At 42.3% G+C, this 20,478-nt stretch overlaps 1 protein-coding gene across 2 annotated transcripts in view; it reads right to left on the bottom strand.

Moving 5' to 3' along the window:
* Positions 1–10,669, bottom strand: part of DDB2 (damage specific DNA binding protein 2) — a 45,511-nt gene extending 34,842 nt beyond the window's left edge. The window contains exon 1 of one of the 2 annotated variants that reach the window (XM_056526476.1): positions 10,557–10,669. In XM_056526476.1, coding sequence (XP_056382451.1) covers positions 10,557–10,625 — 69 coding nt within the window. In that variant the 5' untranslated portion in view covers positions 10,626–10,669. Of the gene's footprint in view, positions 1–8,213; positions 8,328–10,556 lie in introns of those variants that run through there. The other variant, XM_056526475.1, reaches the window with a different exon arrangement.
* Positions 10,670–20,478: the final 9,809 nt, after the last annotated feature.

Below are 20,478 nucleotides of genomic sequence, written 5' to 3'. Positions count from 1 at the left end.
GCAAAGGTACATTTGGAGAAGAAGGGGAACAGAATTTAATGAAAAGAACCTCTGTCCAACTGTTAAGCATGGGGGTGGATCAATAATGCTTTGGGGTTGTATTGTAGCCAGTGGCACAGGGAACATCTCACGAGTAGAAGGAAAAATGGATTAAATAAAATTTCAGCAAATTTTGGATGCTAACTTGATGCCATCTGTGAAAAAGCTGAAGTTAAAGAGAGTTTGGCTTCTACAACTGGATAATCCTAAAGACACCTCGAAATCCACCGGGGATTACATCAAGAGGCATAAACTGAAGGTTTTGCCATGGCCTTCACAATCTCCTGACCTCAACATAATTGAAAATCTATGGATAGACCTTAAAAGAGCAGTGCGTGACAGACAGCCCAGAAATCTCAAAGAACTGGAAGACTTTTGTAAGGAAGAATGGGCAAAGATACCTCAAACAAGAACTGAAAGACTCTTGGCTGGCTACAAAGAGCGTTTACAAGCTGTGATACTTGCCAAAGGGGGCAGTACAAGATATTAACTCTTCAGGGTGCCCAAACTTTTGCAGATGCCATTGTTTTGTTTTCTGTTATTTTGAAAGTGTAAATGATGAAAATAAAATCTAACTTTTGTTGACATATTATAAGAATGTCTAATCTGTAATTTGATGCCTTTTGGAGATTTTTCCATCTTTCCTTGGCTTCATTATGCACATTAATACAAATTTTTACCTGGGGTGCCCAAACTTTAAATCCCCACTGTATGGATATCTGTATCTACAATCTGGCAGTTATGGACCCGCTGTACTACAGTAATATAAAATGTAGCCTTTATTCTGTCTGAAATGTAATAGGTATCAGAGTAAATTAATACGAAAAACATCTTCTGTTGTATCTTATTTCTTACTTTTTTATATTAACCCCTTAATGACCAAGCCCATTTTCACCTCAAGGACCAGGCCAATTTTATTTTTGCGTTTTAGTTTTTTCCTCCTCACCTTCTAAAATCCATAACTCCTTTATATTTCCATTTACAGACCCATATAAGGGCTTGTTATTTGCGTGACCAATTGTACTTTGTAATGAAACCTCTAATTTTACCATAAAATGTACGGCAAATCCCCACAAAAAATTTTTTAGGGAGAAAATTTAAATGAAAAAAAAATTTTGCACATTTTGGAGGGTTTTGTTTTCACACTGTACACTTTACGGTAAAAATGACATGTGTTCTTTATTCTGTGGATCAATACAATTAAAATAATACCCATGGCTAGATACTTTTATATTTTTGTACCGCTTAAAAAAAATCTAAAACTTTTTTTACAAAAATCAGTAATCTAAAATCGCCCTATTTTGACCACCTATAACTTTTTCATTTTTCCATATATAGGGCGGTATGAGGGCTCATTTTTTGCGCCGTCGTCTTTACTTTTTTTTCGATACCACATTTGCATATATAAAACTTTTAGATCATTTTTTTATAATTTTTTTTTTAATAAAATGTGACAAAAAAGCAGCATTTGTGGACTTAAATTTTTTACGTTTACGCCATTCACCGTACGGGATCATTAACATTATATTTTGATAGTTCGGACATTTACGCACGCGGCGATACCAAATATGTTTTTTTTTTTAAATTACGCTTTTTGGTGGTAAAATGGGAAAAACTGACAATTTTCATTTTTATTGGGGGAGGGGATTTTTCACTTTTTTTTTCACTTTTTATTTTTACATTTTTCAACTTTTTTTTAACACTTTTTCTGTCCCCATAGGGGACTATCTATAGCAATAGTTTGATTGCTAATACTGTGCAGTGCTATGCATAGGACAGAGCACTGATCAGTATTATCGGTCATCTTCTGCTCTGGTCTGCTCGATCGCAGACCAGAGCAGAAGACCCAGAGAGACAGCCGGAGCTAGGTAAGGGGACCTCCGGATGTCATGCTGGATGATCGTATCCCCGCGGCAGCGCTGCGGGCGATCCGATCATCCAATCAAAGTGCCGCAATGCCGCAGATGCCGTAATCTGTATTGATCACGGCATCAGAGGGGTTAATGGCGGACATCCACGGGATCGCGGATGTCCGCCATTACCGGCGGGTCCCCGGCTGCTGCTAGCAGCCGGAACCTGCCTTGTATGACGCGAGCACCCTTCCGATGCTCATGGTCATGCACAGGACGTAAATGTACGTCCTGGTGCGGGAAGTCCTGCCAAACCAGGACATACATTTACGTCCGTGGTCGTTAAGGGGTTAATACATTCTTAGAATCTTGTAGCTGCATACATTTGTGTCACTTTTACACATTGGTGGGCCAAGGTAAATCTATTAGGAGAATAATATTTTAGATGTAGTATTGCGTACAGAATATGAGTTTTATCAATTGCCTGGAATCAAAACTATCTGGTTTTGCCCATAACAACCAATCAAAGCTCAGCTTTCATTGTACCAGAGCTTGTCAACATATAAAAGCGGAGCTGTGATTGGTTACTATGGGCAAAACCAGAGAGTTCTGGCATCAAGTAGATTGATAAATATGGGCCATTGTTTTGAAATGCATTTTTAACTTAAAGGGGTATTCCAGGCAAAAACTTTTTTTTATATATCAACTGGCTCCGGAAAGTTTTGTAAATTACTTCATTAAAAAATCTTAATCCTTCCAATAGTTATTAGCTTCAATGATGATGTCACGTCCCGGGAGCTGTGCATGATGGGAGAATATCCCCATAGGAACGGGACAGCTCCCGGGACGTGAGTCATCAGAAAGCAGTTAGACAGAAAACAGCAACTCAACTTCAGAAGCTAATAACTATTGGTGTCAGGATTCGGCAGGCTGGAGGTGGATCCTCTGTGTCAGAGAGGGATTGGCGTGGACCGTTCCGGTGGACCAGTTCTAAGTTGCTACTGGTATTCACCAGAGCCCGCTGGTCTTGCTGCGGCAGTAGCAACCAGGTCGTATCCACCGGTAACGGCTCAACCTCTCTGACTGCTGAGACAGGCGCGGTACAGAAGGACAAGGCAAGAGCAAGGTCGGACGTAGCAGAAGGTCAGGGCAGGCAGCAAGGGTCGTAGTCAGGGGCAACAGCAGAAGGTCTGGAACACAGGCTTGGGACATACACAAAACGCTTTCACTGGCACAAGGCAACAAGATCCGGCAATGCATGGAAGGGGAAGTGATGTTATAAAGGCGTGGAGCAGGTGGGAGTTAATTACAGTGATAGGGCCAGGCACCAATCAGTGGTGCACTGGCCCTTTAAATCTTAGAGAGCTGGCGTGCGCGCCCTAGAGAGCGGAGCCGCGTGCGCCAGGACGTGACAGCCGGGGACCGGGACAGGAAAGTAGCTTGGGATGCGATTCGCGAGCGGGCGCGTCCCGCTATGCGAATCGCATCCCCGCCAGCAGTGTCAGTGCAGCGCTCCCGGTCAGCGGGTCTGACCGGGGCGCTGCAGAGAGGAGAACGCCGCGAGTGCTCCGGGGAGGAGCAGGGACCCGGAGCGCTCGGTGTAACAACTGGAAGGATTAAGATTTTTTAATAGAAGTAATTTAGAAATCTGTTTAACTTTCCGGAGTCAGTTGATATATAAAAAAATTTTTTGGCCTGGAATACCCCTTTAAACATTGGGATACAAATTTGGAAGACTGCATGTAAACATGTGTGCGTCATGATCAATGATAATGATTCACAATGTTTAACCCCTTAACCCCTTGGGGACGGAGCCCATTATAAACCTAAGGACGGGAGAATTTTTTGCTAATCTGACCTCTATCACTTTATGTATTAATAACTCTGGGATGCTTGTACTTATAAATTTGATTCAGTTTTTTCCTGAAATATTCTACTTTATGCTAGTATTAAATTTACGTTGATACTTGCATCATTTCTTGGTGAAAAATTAAAAAATTTCAGGAAAAATGTGAAAATGTTGCATTTTTCTAACTTTGAAGCTCTCTGCTTGTAAGGAAAAGGGACAAGTCAAATAAATTACATATTGATTCACATATAAAATATGTCTACTTTATGTTTGCATCATAAAGTTAACATGTTTTAACTTTTTGAAGACATTAGAGGGCTTCAAAGTATAGCAGCAATTTTCCAATTTTTCTAAAAAATTTCAAAATTAAAATTTTTCAGGGACCAGTTAAGTTTAGAAGAGAATTTGAGGGTTGTTATGTCGGAAATCCCCTATAATGGACCCCATTATGAAAACTGTACCCCTCAAATATTCAAAATGACATTCAAAAAGTTTTGGTGTTTCACAGGAATAGCAGCAAAATGGAGGAGAAAAATAAAAATCTCCATTTTTTATACAAATATGTTATTGTAGCCCTATTTGTTTCATTTTTACAAGGGGTAAAAGGTAAAAAGGCCCCCCAAAACTTGTAAATAATTTGAGAAGCCCCCATGATGCCAGAACAGTAAAGAAAAAAACACATGGCATACTATTTTGGAAACTACACCCCTTAAGGAACGTAACAAGGGGTACAGTGAGCCTTAACACCCCACAGGTGATTGATGAACTTTCATAAAATTGTGACGTAAAAAAAAAAAATTTCATTTTCACAAGAGTATGGAAATACCTTATATGTGGATGTAAAGTGCTCTGCGGGCAAACTACAATGCTCAGAAGAGAAGGAGCGCCATTGGGCTTTTGGAGAGAGAATTTGGTTGGAATGGAAGTCAGGGGCCATGTGCGTTTACAAAGCCCCCCCCGTGGTGCCAGAACAATGGACCCCCCCACACATGTGATGCCATTTTGGAAACTACACCCCTCACAGAATTTAATTAGGGGTGCAGTGAGCATTTAGACCCCACTGGCATTTGACAGATCTTTGGAACAGTGGGCTGTGCAAATGAAAAATTTTATTTTTCATTATAACGGACGACTGTTCAAAAAAATCTGTCAGACACCTGTGGGGCGTAAATGCTCACTGTACCCCTTATTACATTCCGTGAGGGGTGTAGTTCCAAAATGGGGTCACATGTGGGGGGGTCCACTGTTTTGGCTTTCTAAACACACATAGCCTTCAATTCCTAATTCTCTCTCAAAAAGCACAATGGCGCCCCTTCTCTTCTGAGCATTGTAGTTCGCCCGCAGAGCACTTTACATCCACATATGGGGTATATTCTTACTCAGAAAAAATGGTGTTTCAAATTTTGGGAGACTTTTTTCCTATTACCACTTGTGAAAATAATAAATTTGGGGTAACACCAGCATTTCAGAAATTTTTTTAGATTTTCATGTCCAATTTTAACGAAAATTTGTCAAAGACTCACTATACCCCTTGTTACGTTCCATGAGGGGTGTAGTTTCCAAAATTGGATCACATGTGGGTGTGTTTTTTTTTGCATTCATGTCAGAACCGCTGTAATGATCAGCCACCCCTGTGCAAATCACCAATTTAGGCCTCAAATGTACATGGCGCTCTCTCACTCCTGAGCCATGTACTTCATCCGCAGAGCATTTTACATCCACATATGGGGTATTTCCGTACTCAGAAGAAATTGCGTTCGAAATTTTGGGGGTCTTTTTCTCCTTTTATCTTTTGTGAAAATGAAAAGTATGGGGCAACACCAGCATGTTAGTGTGAAAATGTTAATTTTCTCACACTAACATGCTGGTGTAGCCCCCAACTTTACCTTTTCATAAGGTGTAAAAGGAGAAAATTCTCCCCATAAATTTGTAACACAATTTCTCCTGAGTACGGAAATACCCCATATGTGGCCCTAAACTGTTGCCTTGAAATACAACAGGGCTCTGAAGTGAGAGAGCGCCATGCACATTTGAGGCCTAAATGAGGAATAGGAGGATGGGGCTTGTGTCCACCAAAACCCTACAGCAGTGTTTCCCAAACAGGGTGCCTCCAGCTGTTGCAAGACTCCCAGACTGCCAGGACAGTCTATGGCTGTCTGGCAATACTGGGAGTTGTAGTTTTGCAACAGCTGGAGGCTCCATTTAGGAAACACTGTCGTAGGAGACGTTTTTCATTTTTATTGGGGGGGGGGGTGTAAGGGGGTGTATATGTAGTGTTTTACCTTTTATTTTTTGTTAGTGTAGTGTAGTGTTTTTAGGGTACATTCACACGGTTGGGTTCACAGTGAGTTTTCCGCTGGGTGTTTGAGCTGTGGCGGCCATGCTCTCCCCCTCGCTGCTCGCATTCCCCCCCCACCCCCCGCTCTGCCCCGACTTCGATCGGTGAACTCTAACCCTTCCCCCCCGCCCCCAACTGCCGTTGGTGGTCGTACTGACCGACCAATGGCAGGGTATAGGAGGAGGTGGCACCCCTGCCACCTCGCTCCTATCCTTTAGGATGGTCGTAGCTGTCTCTGACAGCTCCGATCATTCTTATTTTCCTGGCGATCGAGTCACCAGTGACCCGATTGGTCCAGATCGCCGCAGATTTGCAGCGATCGCCGACATGGGGGGCGATCGCCGACATAGGGGGCAATTGCCGACATCAGGACAGCCCTAGGCATTGCCACGGGATGCCTGCTGATAAATATCAGCAGTCATCCCGGTCCGATCACCGCCCTTATGTACCAGGACGCGAGGATGTATCCATACGCCCTCCGTCCTCAACAGGTTAAGGATTCAACCCTCACCTTAGAGCAGTGGTTCTTAACCTTGTTGGAGGTACTGAACCCCACCAGTTTCATATGCACATTCACCGAACCCCTCTTAATTGGAAAAATAAAATATGATTTTTTCAAATTCAAAACATAGGAGGTATATATTTAAGTATATATTTATACATATGTGCACAAAATTAACAAAACCATTAAGAACAAAGAACAAAACCATGAAAACATGATTTTCACACAAAAACATAATAAATATTTACTGCAAATCAGTGTGACTTCTGCTGTTGTCTTTCAGAGACCAGTTCAGAAATGCGCAGCTTTACCTTCCCCCACATTAGGCAGACAGAGTTCCCCCACATTAGGCAGGCAGTGTTCCCCCACATTATGTAGGCCAGTGGTCTTCAACCTGCGGACCTCCAGATGTTGCAAAACTACAACTCCCAGCATGCCCGGACAGCCAACGGCTGTTGAAGACCACTGATGTAGGCAGTGTTCCCCCACAGACATACAGCCTCCAGCCATATACAGTGTATGGCTGGAGGCTGTATGCCTGTGTACTGCCCACTTCAGTGCTCTGACCACCGCTCCGGCTATAGCAGTAGGTCTCGAGACCAGTGGTCAGAGCACCGAAGATGACGTGCCACTGGTCACTTACCAACGCGTCTTCCTCCTTCTCTATTCTCCGGTCCTCGGCACCTTCGCTTCCATGGGCACACGCATGGTACGTCAGTGACGTCCCGGCGTGCGCTCTGTCCCGGCGGCCCTGCGTTTTTAAACTTAACGTGGGGCCGCAGGGAGTTAATAGTGATGGGGGGGGGGATTGCCCCAAGCAATTGCTTGGTTTGCTTGTCCTGTTGCAACCTCCCCCGCCGAACCCCTGGGACTGACTCACCGAACCCCTGAGGTTCGTTCGAACCCAGGTTAAGAACCACTGCCTTAACCCCTTAAGGACCAGGCCAATTTTCACTGTAGGACCAGAGCGTTTTTTGGACATCTCACCACTGTCACTTTAAGAATTAATATCTCTAAAACGCTTTTACAGAATATTCTGATTCTGAGATTGTTTTTTCGTGACATATTCTAGTTTATTTTGGTGGTAAATTTTCATCGTTACTTGCATCCTTTTTTGGTGAAAAATCCCCAAATTTCATGAAAATTTTGCATTTTTCTAACTTTGAAGCTCTCTGCTTGTAAGGAAAATGGATATTTCAAATACATTTTATTTTTATTCACAAATACAATATGTCCACTTTATGTTGGCATCATAAAATGGACATATTTTTACTTTTTGAAAAAATTAGAGGGCTTCAAAGTAGAGCAGCAATTTTCAAACATTTCATGAAAATTGCAAAATCTGAAGGGACAGATGTTACAGAACTACAACTCCCAGCATGCCTGGGCAGTCTAGGCATGCTGAGAGTTGTAGTTTGGCAACATCTGGAGGGCTACAGTTTGGGCACCACTGTGACAGTGGTCCCCAAACTGTGACCCTCCAGATGTTGCAATGCAAAACTACAACTCCCAGCGTGCCCAGACAGCCTTTGGCTGTCTGGGCATGCTGGGAGTTGCAGTTTGGCCTTCCTAGTGGTTGCCACAGTAAAGATCACTTTACTTTCACTTTCATTCCCCCCCACGTCGCTTCCCTACCTGAGCCAGGATCCAGCAGTCTCCATCGACTATCAGCTGTTCCCAGGCATCTTCTCCTCCAGGACCGACCTCCATCTTCTCCCCATGTGCCCCTCGACATCCAGGGGTGGGCAGATCGGGAGTTGCCATGGCAACCCACTGTCCTGCTCTGCCATTGGTCAGAATTAGTTCTGACCAATGGCAGGGAATAGGAGGAGATCGCATCACTGCGACCTCACTCCTACCCTGCAAGATGATATGGGCTGTCACTGACAGGTCAGATCATCACTATTTTCTGGGTGATTGGGTCACCAGAGACCCAATCAGCCCGGAATAGCAGAAAATCGCATGTTTGAATTGACATGCGATTTTCTGCGATCGCCGACATGGGGGGGGGGGGGGTTTGCCTCGGACGCCTGCTGAACGGCGCGCGGCGGGATGCGAAATTCGCCAGGACGTACTCATACGTGCCTGGTCCTTAAGGGGTTAAAGGGTTGCTCCGGTAGAAAACCTTTTTATTTTTTATTTTTTTATTAACTGGTGCCAGAAAGTTATACAGATTTGTAAATTACTTCTATTAAAAAATCTTAATCCTTCCAGTAGTTATTAGCTGCTGAATACTACAGAGGAAATTCTTTTCTTTTTGAAACACAGTGCTCTCTGCTGACATCATGAGCACAGTGCTCTCTGCAGACATCTCTGTCCATTTTAGGAACTGTCCAGAGCAGCATATGTTTGCTATGGGGATCTTCTCATACTCTGGACAGTTCTTAAAATGGACAGAGATGTCAGCAGAGAGCACTGTGCTCGTGATGTCAGCAGAGAGCTCTTTGTTTCAAAAAGAAAAGAACTTTCTCTGTAGTATTCAGCAGCTAATAAGTACTGGAAGGATTAAGATTTTTATTTTTTATAGAAGTAATTTACAAATTTGTTTAACTTTCTGGCACCAGTTGATATAAAAAAAAAGTTTTCCACCGGAGTACCCTTTAACCCCTTAAGGACTCAGCCCATTTGGGCCTTAAGGACAATTTTATTTTTACAGTTTCATTTTTTCCTCCTCGCCTTCAAAAAATCATAACTTTTATATTTTCATATATCATAACTTTTATATTTTCATCCACAGACTAGTATGAGGGCTTGTTTTTTGCACGATCAGTTGTCCGTTGTAATGCTATCACTCACTTTACCATAAAATGTACGGCGCAACCAAAAAAATACTATTTGTGTGGGGAAATTAAAAAGAAAACCTCAATTTAGCAAATTTTGGAAGGTTTCGTTTTCACGCCGTACAATTTTCGTTAAAAATTACATGTGTTCTTTATTCTTTGGGTCAATACGATTAAAATTATACCAATGATTGCATATTTTTCTATTACTGTTGCGCTTAAAAAAAAAAAAAAAAATCACTAACTTTTTAAACAAATTAGTACGTTTAAAATCCCTCTAACTTTTTCATTTTTCCGTATAAGCGGTGGTATGAGGGCTAATTTTTTTGCGCCGTGATCTGTACTTTTTATTGATACCACATTTGCTTATATAAAACTTTTAATACATTTTTTATAATTTTTTGGGGAATAAAATGCTATAAAAAGCAGCTATTTTGGATTTTTTTTTTACATTCACGCCTTTTACTGTACGGTATTATTAACATTTTATTTTAATAGTTCAGATATTTACGCACGCGGTGATACCCAATATGTATATAAAATAATTATTTTTTTTACACATTTTGGGGGTGAAATAGGGAAAATGGGACAATTTACGTTTTTATTAGGGGAGGGGGGGGTTTCACATTTTTTAAACTTTAAAAAAAACTTTTTTTACTTTTATTTTTACACTTTAAAGGGGTACTCCGGTGCTTACACACCTTATCCCCTATCCAAAGGATAGGGGATAAGATGCCTGATCGCGGGAGTCCCGCAGCTGGGGACGCCCATGATCATGCACGCGGCAACCCGTTTGTAATCATTCCCCGGAGCGTGTTCGCTCCGGGTCTGATTACGGTCGACTGGATCTGCGGCAGCGCTGCAGATGCCATGATCTGTATTGATCACGGCATCTGAGGGGTTAATGGCGGACATCCGCGCGATTTCAAAATTTTCATGAAAAATTCTAAATCTGAATTTTTCAGGGACCAGTTAAGTTTGAAGTGGATTTGAGGGGCCTTTATGTGAGAAATACCCCATAAATGACCCCATTATAGAAACTGCACCCCTCAAAGTATTCAAAACGACATTCAGAAAGTTTGTTAAAGGGGTACTCCGGTACCACAGTTTTCTGGTTATCTAGTGTGTTTGTAGTGAGTTTAGCACTTTTGTAATTCACATGTTATACATCTGTCCACAGCATATGTTTTTTACTGACCTCTTTTCTGTGAAGGAAGTTCAGTAGTTTTTCTGGTTGCTTTTGACTGTTGTCCACACCTGCGGCCATGTTTGTTCACTCTGGTGCACAAGATGTCAGTGCTGGAGGCGTTGCTGTTTTTTCTTCTCCTGCAATGGTTTTTCCCCTTTTCCACACCCCTGTAATGAATATTCATTGAATTGTTGGGGAGGATGGATGTCTCCTCCCGCTGTCAGCCTGCCCTGCGCCTGGCTCACAATGTACATAACCCCTTCCCCGCCATGAGGACTGTGCGCCCGCGGGGGGGGAATCAGGGGTATCGGCTATCATGGTTCCCCCGCTGGCGCACTGTCAGCTTCTCACCCGCAGTCCCCACATCAGGGAATGACTTGTCAGCCGCAGCATGCTGTCCCCACATTAGGGAACTAAGGACATGTGACCTACGGGCACCGATCTGCTTCTCCCCCCCCCCCCCCAATGAATTGTCAGCCGCAGCACTGTCTCCACATTATGAAACTAAGCATATGTGACTCGCGGGCGCTGCTCTGCTTCCTGCCCTTCCACCCCCCTCTCACCCCCTCCCCAAAGCGATGTCCCCACAAGGGTTACAGGACATCTGTACTGCTAAATTTTCCATACTCCTGTGCCCGGCTGCAAAAATAAACAAAATATACTTACCATCCAGCGTTCCCCCGTTACTACGGTAATGTCCTCGCGGTCACGGGAACGTCACAGAGCCGTCAACCGATCACCGGCCGCAGCGATGTCCTGCCTCCGCCAGTGATAGGCTGACCGCACTGTCATGTAAGGCTCATAGATTCTGGTAAAAAAATTATAATAATAATAAAAAAAATTTTAATTATTAGTTTTTTTTTCATCAAGGGGCTTATTTATAAATCTTCCTCACATTTTGTCCTTTTTACACATCTCTCTAGACGCTAGGGACTATTATTGATATCCTGGTCGCCCGACAGTCTATTCTACAAGATGGATACAAGACAGATGACATGGCTTATGATGTCCCTTGCTTCTCCAAGGTCCAGGACAAGAAAATCTGTCTATAATACATACATTTTATGCTATACTACATGGTTAGGACTGCTTATTACTGTATTTTTTATCAACGTGTTTTTCTGTGTCACATTATATGATCAGTACGGCTTATTATGAATTGTTCACTTTTAGATTGGGTAAAGGTCTTATGAAATAGTCACTCATATATGACCACAAGGGTGCGTCTTTTTTGACGCACCTGGGGGATGCATCTTCTAATGGTTTTGATAGTTATGTGATTTACTATGTTATAACTATTATATTCTTTATTTGTCACACTATGGGAATCTTGTGTATTTTCCCATAAATAAGGATGATTCACATATTTAAGACACATATGTCACTTGGATTGTCGTATGATATATATATATATATATATATATATATACCGTATATATATGCATGCATTTTTTGAATTCAAGGTAATATGAGGTGACACATATGGATTTATATATCTGATAACCGTAATAGATATTGTATTAGCAGTCACGTATCCACGATATGGCAGGACTAGAGGGGAATAGAATACATAATAGGACCATATTAACCACTGGGATTAGACTCTTCCTGGCCAGGAGATCATTTATGGTAATAATACAACCATGCCTCATCCCCTTATGCACTATGTGCCCTATTGCCTCATTCTTTGTTATATGTAGAGTTATACTGTACACTAGCTTCATCTTTCGCATGTGCAGAGTGCGCATTATGCGAATCATGCAAATTTAGTATACGCATGCGCAATGGGCATATAATGCGAATTATTATGCGCATGCGCAATGTGTGCAACAAGCGAATAATGTAATTTTCGGTTATTCGTTATGTGACACATGGCGTGGACTTCCTGGCCGCACTGGAGATAATGACGGCGAGCTCAATACAGCACACACAGGCGAGACCAAGCTCTGACATCATAGTTTAAGCTGTCCAGCATAGTTTACACACAAGTGTTACTCATATATAGGTATATTTATTCCCGCACAACACAGCACACCTCACTCCTGAGGAGGCTGTCTTGCAGGACATTATCCATTAGATAAATAACCCCCATTCATTAGGTAGGTAGCCCCTACATTAGGTAAATAGCCCCCATCCATAGGGGGAAATAGCAGACCACCAAACCAACCAATAATAGTTACTCACCTTAACTCCCCCAGAGCTTGTAGTTCCTCTGAACGAGGCAGAGTGAGAAATGAAAAATAAAAAATAAATAAAAATAGAAGTACTGAGAGTTTCTGAGAAGGCCTGTATTTTTGCAAAACAAGCTAGTTTATATTAGAACCTTTTGGGGGTTCATAAGACATTTATTAAAATTTTTATGGTGTTTACCATTCAGTTTAAATAAGATGTTATTTTTATTCTGTTGGTGGGTAGGATTACAGCAATACCCAATTTATATACCGTAGCTGCTTTTTTAAATGTTTTCAAATATTTTCATAATGAAATAAATGCAAAAAAAATTTGTTTGTGTTGCCATTTTCTGAATGCCATAACTTTTTTATTCTCTGCCCAATGAAGTTGTGTAGGGGCTGTTTTTTGCAAGACAAGCTGTAGTTTTAGAGGTACCATTTGTTACCATTTTTAGTTAACTTTTTTGGAGGCAAGGTGACCAAAATCATCAATTTTGGCATTAACCTCTACCTGCAAATAGACATGAAGCCGGCTCAGCAGCTGAGCGCGCTTAAAGGGGTACTCCGGTGGAATTTTTTATTTTTTTTTAAATCAACTGGTGCCTGAAAGTTAAACAGATTTGTAAATTACTTCTATTACAGCAGTACTTATCAGCTGCTGTATGCTCCACATGAATTTATTTTCTGTCTGACCACAGTGCTCTCTACTGACACCCCTGTCCATGTCCGGAACTGTTCAGAGCAGGAGCAAATCCCCTTAGCAAACCTAACCTGCTCTTCACAGTTCCTGAGACAGACAGAGAGCACTGTGGTCAGACAGTAAAGACATTTAAAAAGAAAATAACTTCCTCTGTAGTAAACAGCAGTTGATAAGTACTGGAAGGATGAAGATTTTTAAATAGAAGTAATTTACAAATCTGTCTGGCACCAGTTGACTTAAAAAAAAAAAAAAAAAAGTTTTCCACCGGAGTACCCTTTTAATACCTAGTGGGTCCCAGTTGCTATAAGCAACCATGACCCACGGCTAATGCCAGACATAAACATAGTGTGGTGTTGCTGAGTCTGTAAATGTCTGAACTACATAACATAATGTTAATTAACGGACAATAGTGTAAACTTTAAAAACAACAAAAGGTCATAAATGCTAGAATACTAGAAATTTTTTTATAAAATGTAACCAAAAGGTCCCTTCAAAACAAAAATGGCAACAATAAAAACTATAGATCACAGCACAAAAAATGAGCCCTCACATAGCCCCGTATTCGGAAAAATAAAAGTTATAGGGTTCAGAATAGTAACATTTTAAGCATACAAATTTTTGTACGAATGTAGACGGAAAAAAATAACAGAATTATAGCTATTAGAAAGTGAGAAGGAAAAAACAAAACCCCAAAAATGAAAATTGGCATGGTCCTGAAAGGGTTAACTACCTTCCTGCCATGATGTATATATAAGAGGTTAAAGGAAAACTGTAGTGGTATATAATTTTATACAAATATATAGGGATGTCCCGATACCATTTTTGTAAGACTGAGTACGAGTACCGATACTTTGATTCTAGTACTCGCCGATACCAAGTACGAATACTTTTATTTTAAATGGAATCTGACACCAGGGTGACGCGGTTTCTGTCGCTGCTTACTGTGCTGATATGTGGGTTCCTTGTTGTGTACAATGGAGGCGGCTGCTGTAGTATGAGCCAAGATTTCTCTCTTCTCCATTGGACAGAACAGGGAATTTGCATTGGTAGTGAGACCGGTGTCTCCAGAGCGATTGCGCGGATGTTCACATGGTGAGCAGCGGTAGAAACCGGGTCACCTGCACTATCTACATATAAATTCAAGTTAGTGCAGGTGACTCTGCTGTAAGATTGCCTTTAACCCCTTAAGGACTCAGGGTTTTTCCGTTTTTGCACTTTCGTTTTTTCCTCCTTACCTTTTAAAAATCATAACCCTTTCAATTTTCCACCTAAAAATTCATATTATGGCTTATTTTTTGCGTCACCAATTCTACTTTGCAGTGACATTAGTCATTTTACCCAAAAATGCACGGCGAAACGGAAAAAAAAATTATTGTGCGACAAAATCGAAGAAAAAATGCCATTTTGTAACTTTTGGGGGCTTCCGTTTCTACGCAGTGCATATTTCGGTAAAAATTACACCTTATCATTATTCTGTAGGTCCATACGGTTAAAATTATACCCTACTTATATAGTTTTGATTTTGTCCTACTTCTGGAAAAAAATCATAACTACATGCAGGAAAATTTATACGTTTAAAAATGTCATCTTCTGACCCCTCTAACTTTTTTATTTTTCCACGTACGGGGCGGTATGAGGACTAATTTTTTGTGCCGTGATCTGAAGTTTTTATCGGTATGATTTTTGTTTTGATCGGACTTTTTTTTATCACTTTTTATTCATTTTTTAATGGTATACAAAGTGACCAAAAATGCGCTTTTTTTGACTTTGGAATTTTTTTGCACGTACGCCATTGACCGTACGGTTTAATTAATGATAAATTTTTATAGTTCGGACATGATCTCAGGCACGGAGCAGTCATTCACCGATCGGACACGGAGGAGGCAGGTAAGGGCCCTTCCGGTGTCCTGTCAGCTGTTCGGGACGCCGTGATTTCACCGCGGCGGTCCCGAACAGCCCGACTGAGCAGCCGGGTCACTTTCACTTTCGCTTTAGAAGCGGCGGTCAGCTTTGACCGCCGCTTCTAAAGGGTTAATACCGCACATCACCACGATCGGCGATGTGTGGTATTAGCCGCGGGTCCCCGCCGTTGATGAGCGATCCCGCTTCATATCGCGGGAGCCGGCGCAGGACGTAAATATACATCCTGCGTCGTTAAGGGGTTAAGGACTGAGGACGTACCGGTACGTCCTGAGTCCTTTCCCTGTGATCGCGGTGCCGCACACTATTAACCCTTTAGACGCGGCATTCAAAGTTGAACGCTGCTTCTAAAGTGAAAGTGAAACCATGCCGGTTAGCTCAGGGAGCTGTTCGGGTTCGCCGCGGCGTCCCGAACAGCTGTTAGACATGAGGAGGGTCTCCTACCTTGCCTCCTGGTGTCCGATCGCCGAATGACTGCTCAGTGCCTGAGATCCAAGCATGAGCAGTCAAGCGGCAGAATCATCGTTCAATGGTTTCCTATGAGAAATCAGTGATCAATGTAAAAGATCAGTGTGTGCAGTGTTATAGGTCCCTAAAAAACTTTGTAAATAAAAATAAACATATGTGGTTTCGCCACGTGCGGAAATGTCTGAATTTTAAAAATATATCGTTAATTAAACCGCACGGTCAATGGCGTACGCGCAAAAAAATTCCATAGTCCAAAATAGTGTATTTTTGGTCACTTTTTATATCATGAAAAAAATGAATGATGATGATCAAGAGTACGCATGTGCTCGAAACGCATCCATGTTGCTGTGTATCACTGGCTAGGTGGTGTGCTGTGAGAGCCACTCATGAAATACTTTTAATGTTGTTAAATAACATCAATGTTTTATTGGAATTGCTGGATCCACTTTGAACTTCTTCTCATACAGTATAGATAGCTGCAGACATTAGTAGCAGCCCCCCTGTAGACCGCAGCCCCACCCCTGTGGAACACAGCCCCCCCTTGTAGACAGGCCCCCCCCTTGTAGACAGCACCCCCTCTTGTCCCCCTTGTAGACAGCACCCCCTCTTGTCCCCCTTGTAGACAGCACCCCCTCTTGTCCCCCTTGTAGACAGGGCCCCCCGTGTCCCACTTGCAGATAGCACCCCCTCTTGTACCCCTTGTAGACAGCGCCCCCGTGTCCCACTTGTAGACAACAGGCCCCCCCCCCCTTGTAGACAGTGCTCTCTCTTGTCCCCCTTACAGACAGCAGGCCCCCCCCACTTGTAGACAGTGGGCCCCCTGCTTGTAGAATGGGAGCAGGGTCCCCCCTTGTGGGGAGCAGGCCAGCCCCTTATAGACAACAGGCCCCCCTCCCTTATAGACAGCAGCCCCCCCCCCCCCTTATAGACAGCTCACCTGCGGCTGTCCTTGGGTGTTGCCGCTCCACTGTCCCATTCTCCCGATCGCATCATTGCGTCCTATGAAGGAGCATGTGACATACACTCTGCTTCCTCCGTAGCATTACGCTGGGCGCAGGGGAGAAGGAGTGATCGTATTGCGGCGTCACCGTTGGTGAACAGGGGTAGCGTGCTCCCCCTGCCAACACCATAGATGCTGTGATCAGGATTGATAATGGCATCTATGGAGTTAATGCTGCCGGGACTGGGGAGATCGCGGCTCCGGCAGCTGCGGCGGGACTCCAGCAGTGCCGGAGAACGCTAGGACGTATGCACACGTCCCATCGTTCGGGTGCTGGGAGGTATGCATACATCCTATAGCGGGAAGGGGTTAACTATTTCAATGCTGTATAATGATTAAAAAGCATTATTACTAACCAACGCTATTATAAAAAAGCCTTATGACTACACACTTCATTAAGTCCTTTTGGCTCCATCGATTCTAGTTCTGTTATCCAATATGTCTCGTGTCTCAGTGGTGCTTTTCTATTTTCTTCCTTATTCTTTTTCTTTTCCACCTCTTCTATAATCTGCCATCTAAGGACTGATACTATATGTCCTAGTTGTTTAAAGTGACGTGCTACGCTTGTTTCTCCATGTTGCGTTTCTGTCATTCCTTCATGTTCCAAATGTGAACACCTCTCCGAGTCTTACTTTCATTTGTCTGGAGGTTTGTTCCACATAGGCCTTTCCACAAGGGCATTTCAGGAGGTAAATCACATTGGAACTCTGACAGGAATAATAACCTTTATTTAAAATTTTTGTACTTTTTGTGGGATGATGAATACGATCACTTTTAATAATACTGTGACAGTGAGAGCAAGCTCAACAAGGGTATGTTCCTTTCTTCTTTGTTGCTAAGAATTCTTGTTTGTTAATTTATTTAGGTTTTATATCACTTCCAATTAACTTATCTCCATTTGTTTTTCCTTTTTTAAAAGCGAAGAGTGGTGGATCCATGACTCCTTCATAACCCAGGGTTTTTGCACTTTCGTGTTTTTTCTCCTTACCTTTAAAAACCATAACTCTTTCAATTTTGCCCCTGAAAATCCATATGATGGCTTATTTTTTGCGCCACCAACTCTACTGTGTAATGACATAATTTTACCCAAAAATCTACGGCGAAACGGAAAAAAATCATTGTGCAACAAAATTTAAGAAAAAACACAATTTTGTAACTTCCGTATCTACACAGTGCATATTTCGGTAAAAATGATACCTTCTCTTTATTCTGTAGGTCCATACGATTAAAATGATACCCTACTTATATAGGTTTGATTTTGTCATACTTCTGGAAAAAATCATAACTACATGCAGGAAAATATATACGTTTAAAATTGTCATCTTCTGACCTTTATACCTTTTTTATTTTTCCGCGTATGGGCGGTATGAGGGCTAATTTTTTGCGCTGTGATCTGAAGTTTTTATCGGTACCATTTTTGTATTGATCGGACTTTTTGATAGTTTTTTATTCATTTTTCCATGATATAAAAAGTTACCAAAAAGTTAACAATATATTTTTATAATTCGGACATTTCCACACACGACGATACCACATATGTTTATTTTTACTGTTTTTTTTTTTAATGGGAATATGGGGGTGATTCTTACTTCTATTAGGGAAGGGGTTAAATTATCTTTATTAACTTTTTTTTTTTTGCAATGTTATAGCTCCCACAGGATAACATTGCTCAATGATTCTGCTGCTTGACTGCTCATGCCTGGATCTCAGGCACTAAGCAGTCATTCGGCGATCGGACACCAGGAGGCAGGTAAGGGGACCCTCTTCTTGTCCTACAGCTGTTCGGGATGTCGCGATTTCACCGCTGCGATCCCGAACAGCCCCGTGAGCTAACCGGCACTTATTAACTTTCACTTTAGACGCGGCGATCAACTTTGAACGCCGCGTCTAAAGGGTTAATAGCACGCGGCACAGCGATCAGTACGGCGCGCTATTAGCCACCAATCCCGGGCCGTTGCTAGGTGCCGGGCCTAACCCGCTGTGGCCCCGCGTTATAGAATGGGAGCCGACCCATGACGTACATGTATGTCATGGGTCGGGAAGGGGTTAAATAGTTTGCCATATTTGCTATCCGCCTTCAAAATTTTCCAATATTTTCTAATCACATTCTGTATTTTTGAAAGTTTATCATAATGTCCTGTGTACATAATTCTCTCTACTTACTTACTTACTACGTATTTTATGCGTTCTCTGTCTGAATTTTTCCCTAGGGGTTCGTCCAATTTCTTCTGCCGTTTTTTCAATGTCTCTTTTTCTATAACCTTTCGCTACAAATTTATCAGTTTCTTTTTCTTTTTCTTATATTCATCATTTGTACTAGATATTCTTTCTCTCACAAATTGACTTTTAGGGAGCCCTTTAAACATAGTAGGTGAATGATAAGATGTGCGATGTAACATATTATTCCTATCTGTAGGCTTAGTATATAGGGTGGTGACTATATTTGTACCTGTTTTTTTTTGTATTTCTACATCTAGAAAATGTATAACCTTAGTGTTGTACGTAAGAGTAAATTTTATTGTATCGTGACATTGATTCGATTTATCCACAAATGCCAATAAGGCATCCTCATCTTTTTACCATGGCATGAAGACGTCATCCACGTTGCGAAGCCATGTGGATGACGTCTCTAGGCCACAGGTCCCAAATACATGTACCTCTTCATAATTTGCCATAAAAGCATTAGCCAGGCTAGGGCTACTGACGAGCCCATAGAAACGCCTCCTACTTGGAGGAAAAAATCCTCATCAAAACGAAAGTAGTTTTAAGAAAGGACGAAATCCAAAATAGCCATCCAAAAATTCAACTTATGATTATTAATGCTAGAATTTCTAGCCAATAATTCCTGTACGCATTGTCTGCCTTCATTTTGAGGAATATTTATATACAAGCTTTGCACAACATTTTTCGAGCTTATCCAAAAAGTCATTAGTGTCTAACAGACATCTACTTAATTTTTTAATTTCTGGTTGCAAATAACTATCCACAAGGACCGCAAAGGGCTGTGGAAAGGCCTATGTGGGACAAACCTCCAGACAAATGAAAGTAAGACTCAGAGAACACAAATCACTTATAAGGAGGTATTCACATTTGGAACATGAAGGAAAAGCAGAAAGATAGGACATGTAGTATCAATTAGGACATATAGTACCGCGTTTCTCCGAAAATAAGACCGGGTCTTATATTAATTTTAGTCCCAAAAAACACACTAGGGCTTATTTTCAGGGTAGGGCTTATTTATGGGGGCTGCAGGAGGATGGGGGGCTGTAGCAGTGTGGAGGATGCCGCCCCCCCAATCTCCCACACTGCTACAGCCTCCCATCCTCCACACTGCTACAGCCCCCCATCCTCCACACTCCTGCAGCCCCCCATCCTCCACACGCCTGCAGCCCCCCATCCTCCACACTCCTGCAGCCCCCCATCCTCCACACTCCTGCAGCCCCCCCCCCATCCTCCCCTTCCCCTGTCGTCCTCCACACTCCTACAGTGCCCCCCACCCCTCGGTACCTTACACGGTACCTTACACATTTCATCCCCAGCGGAGACCAGCACTTCCCCACCTTCATCCGTACCGTAGCGTCTGCAACTTGTACTGTACTTGTACTGTACGGCATCTCGTTCTGTTGCCTGTTGCTTAGCAGCCGGGGGCAGGGACACGTCGGCCGTGCATAC

This window comes from Hyla sarda, chromosome 6 (assembly GCF_029499605.1).
Source record: "Hyla sarda isolate aHylSar1 chromosome 6, aHylSar1.hap1, whole genome shotgun sequence".
NCBI lineage: Eukaryota > Metazoa > Chordata > Amphibia > Anura > Hylidae > Hyla > Hyla sarda.
This window is presented reverse-complemented; position numbering and strand designations above follow the sequence as displayed.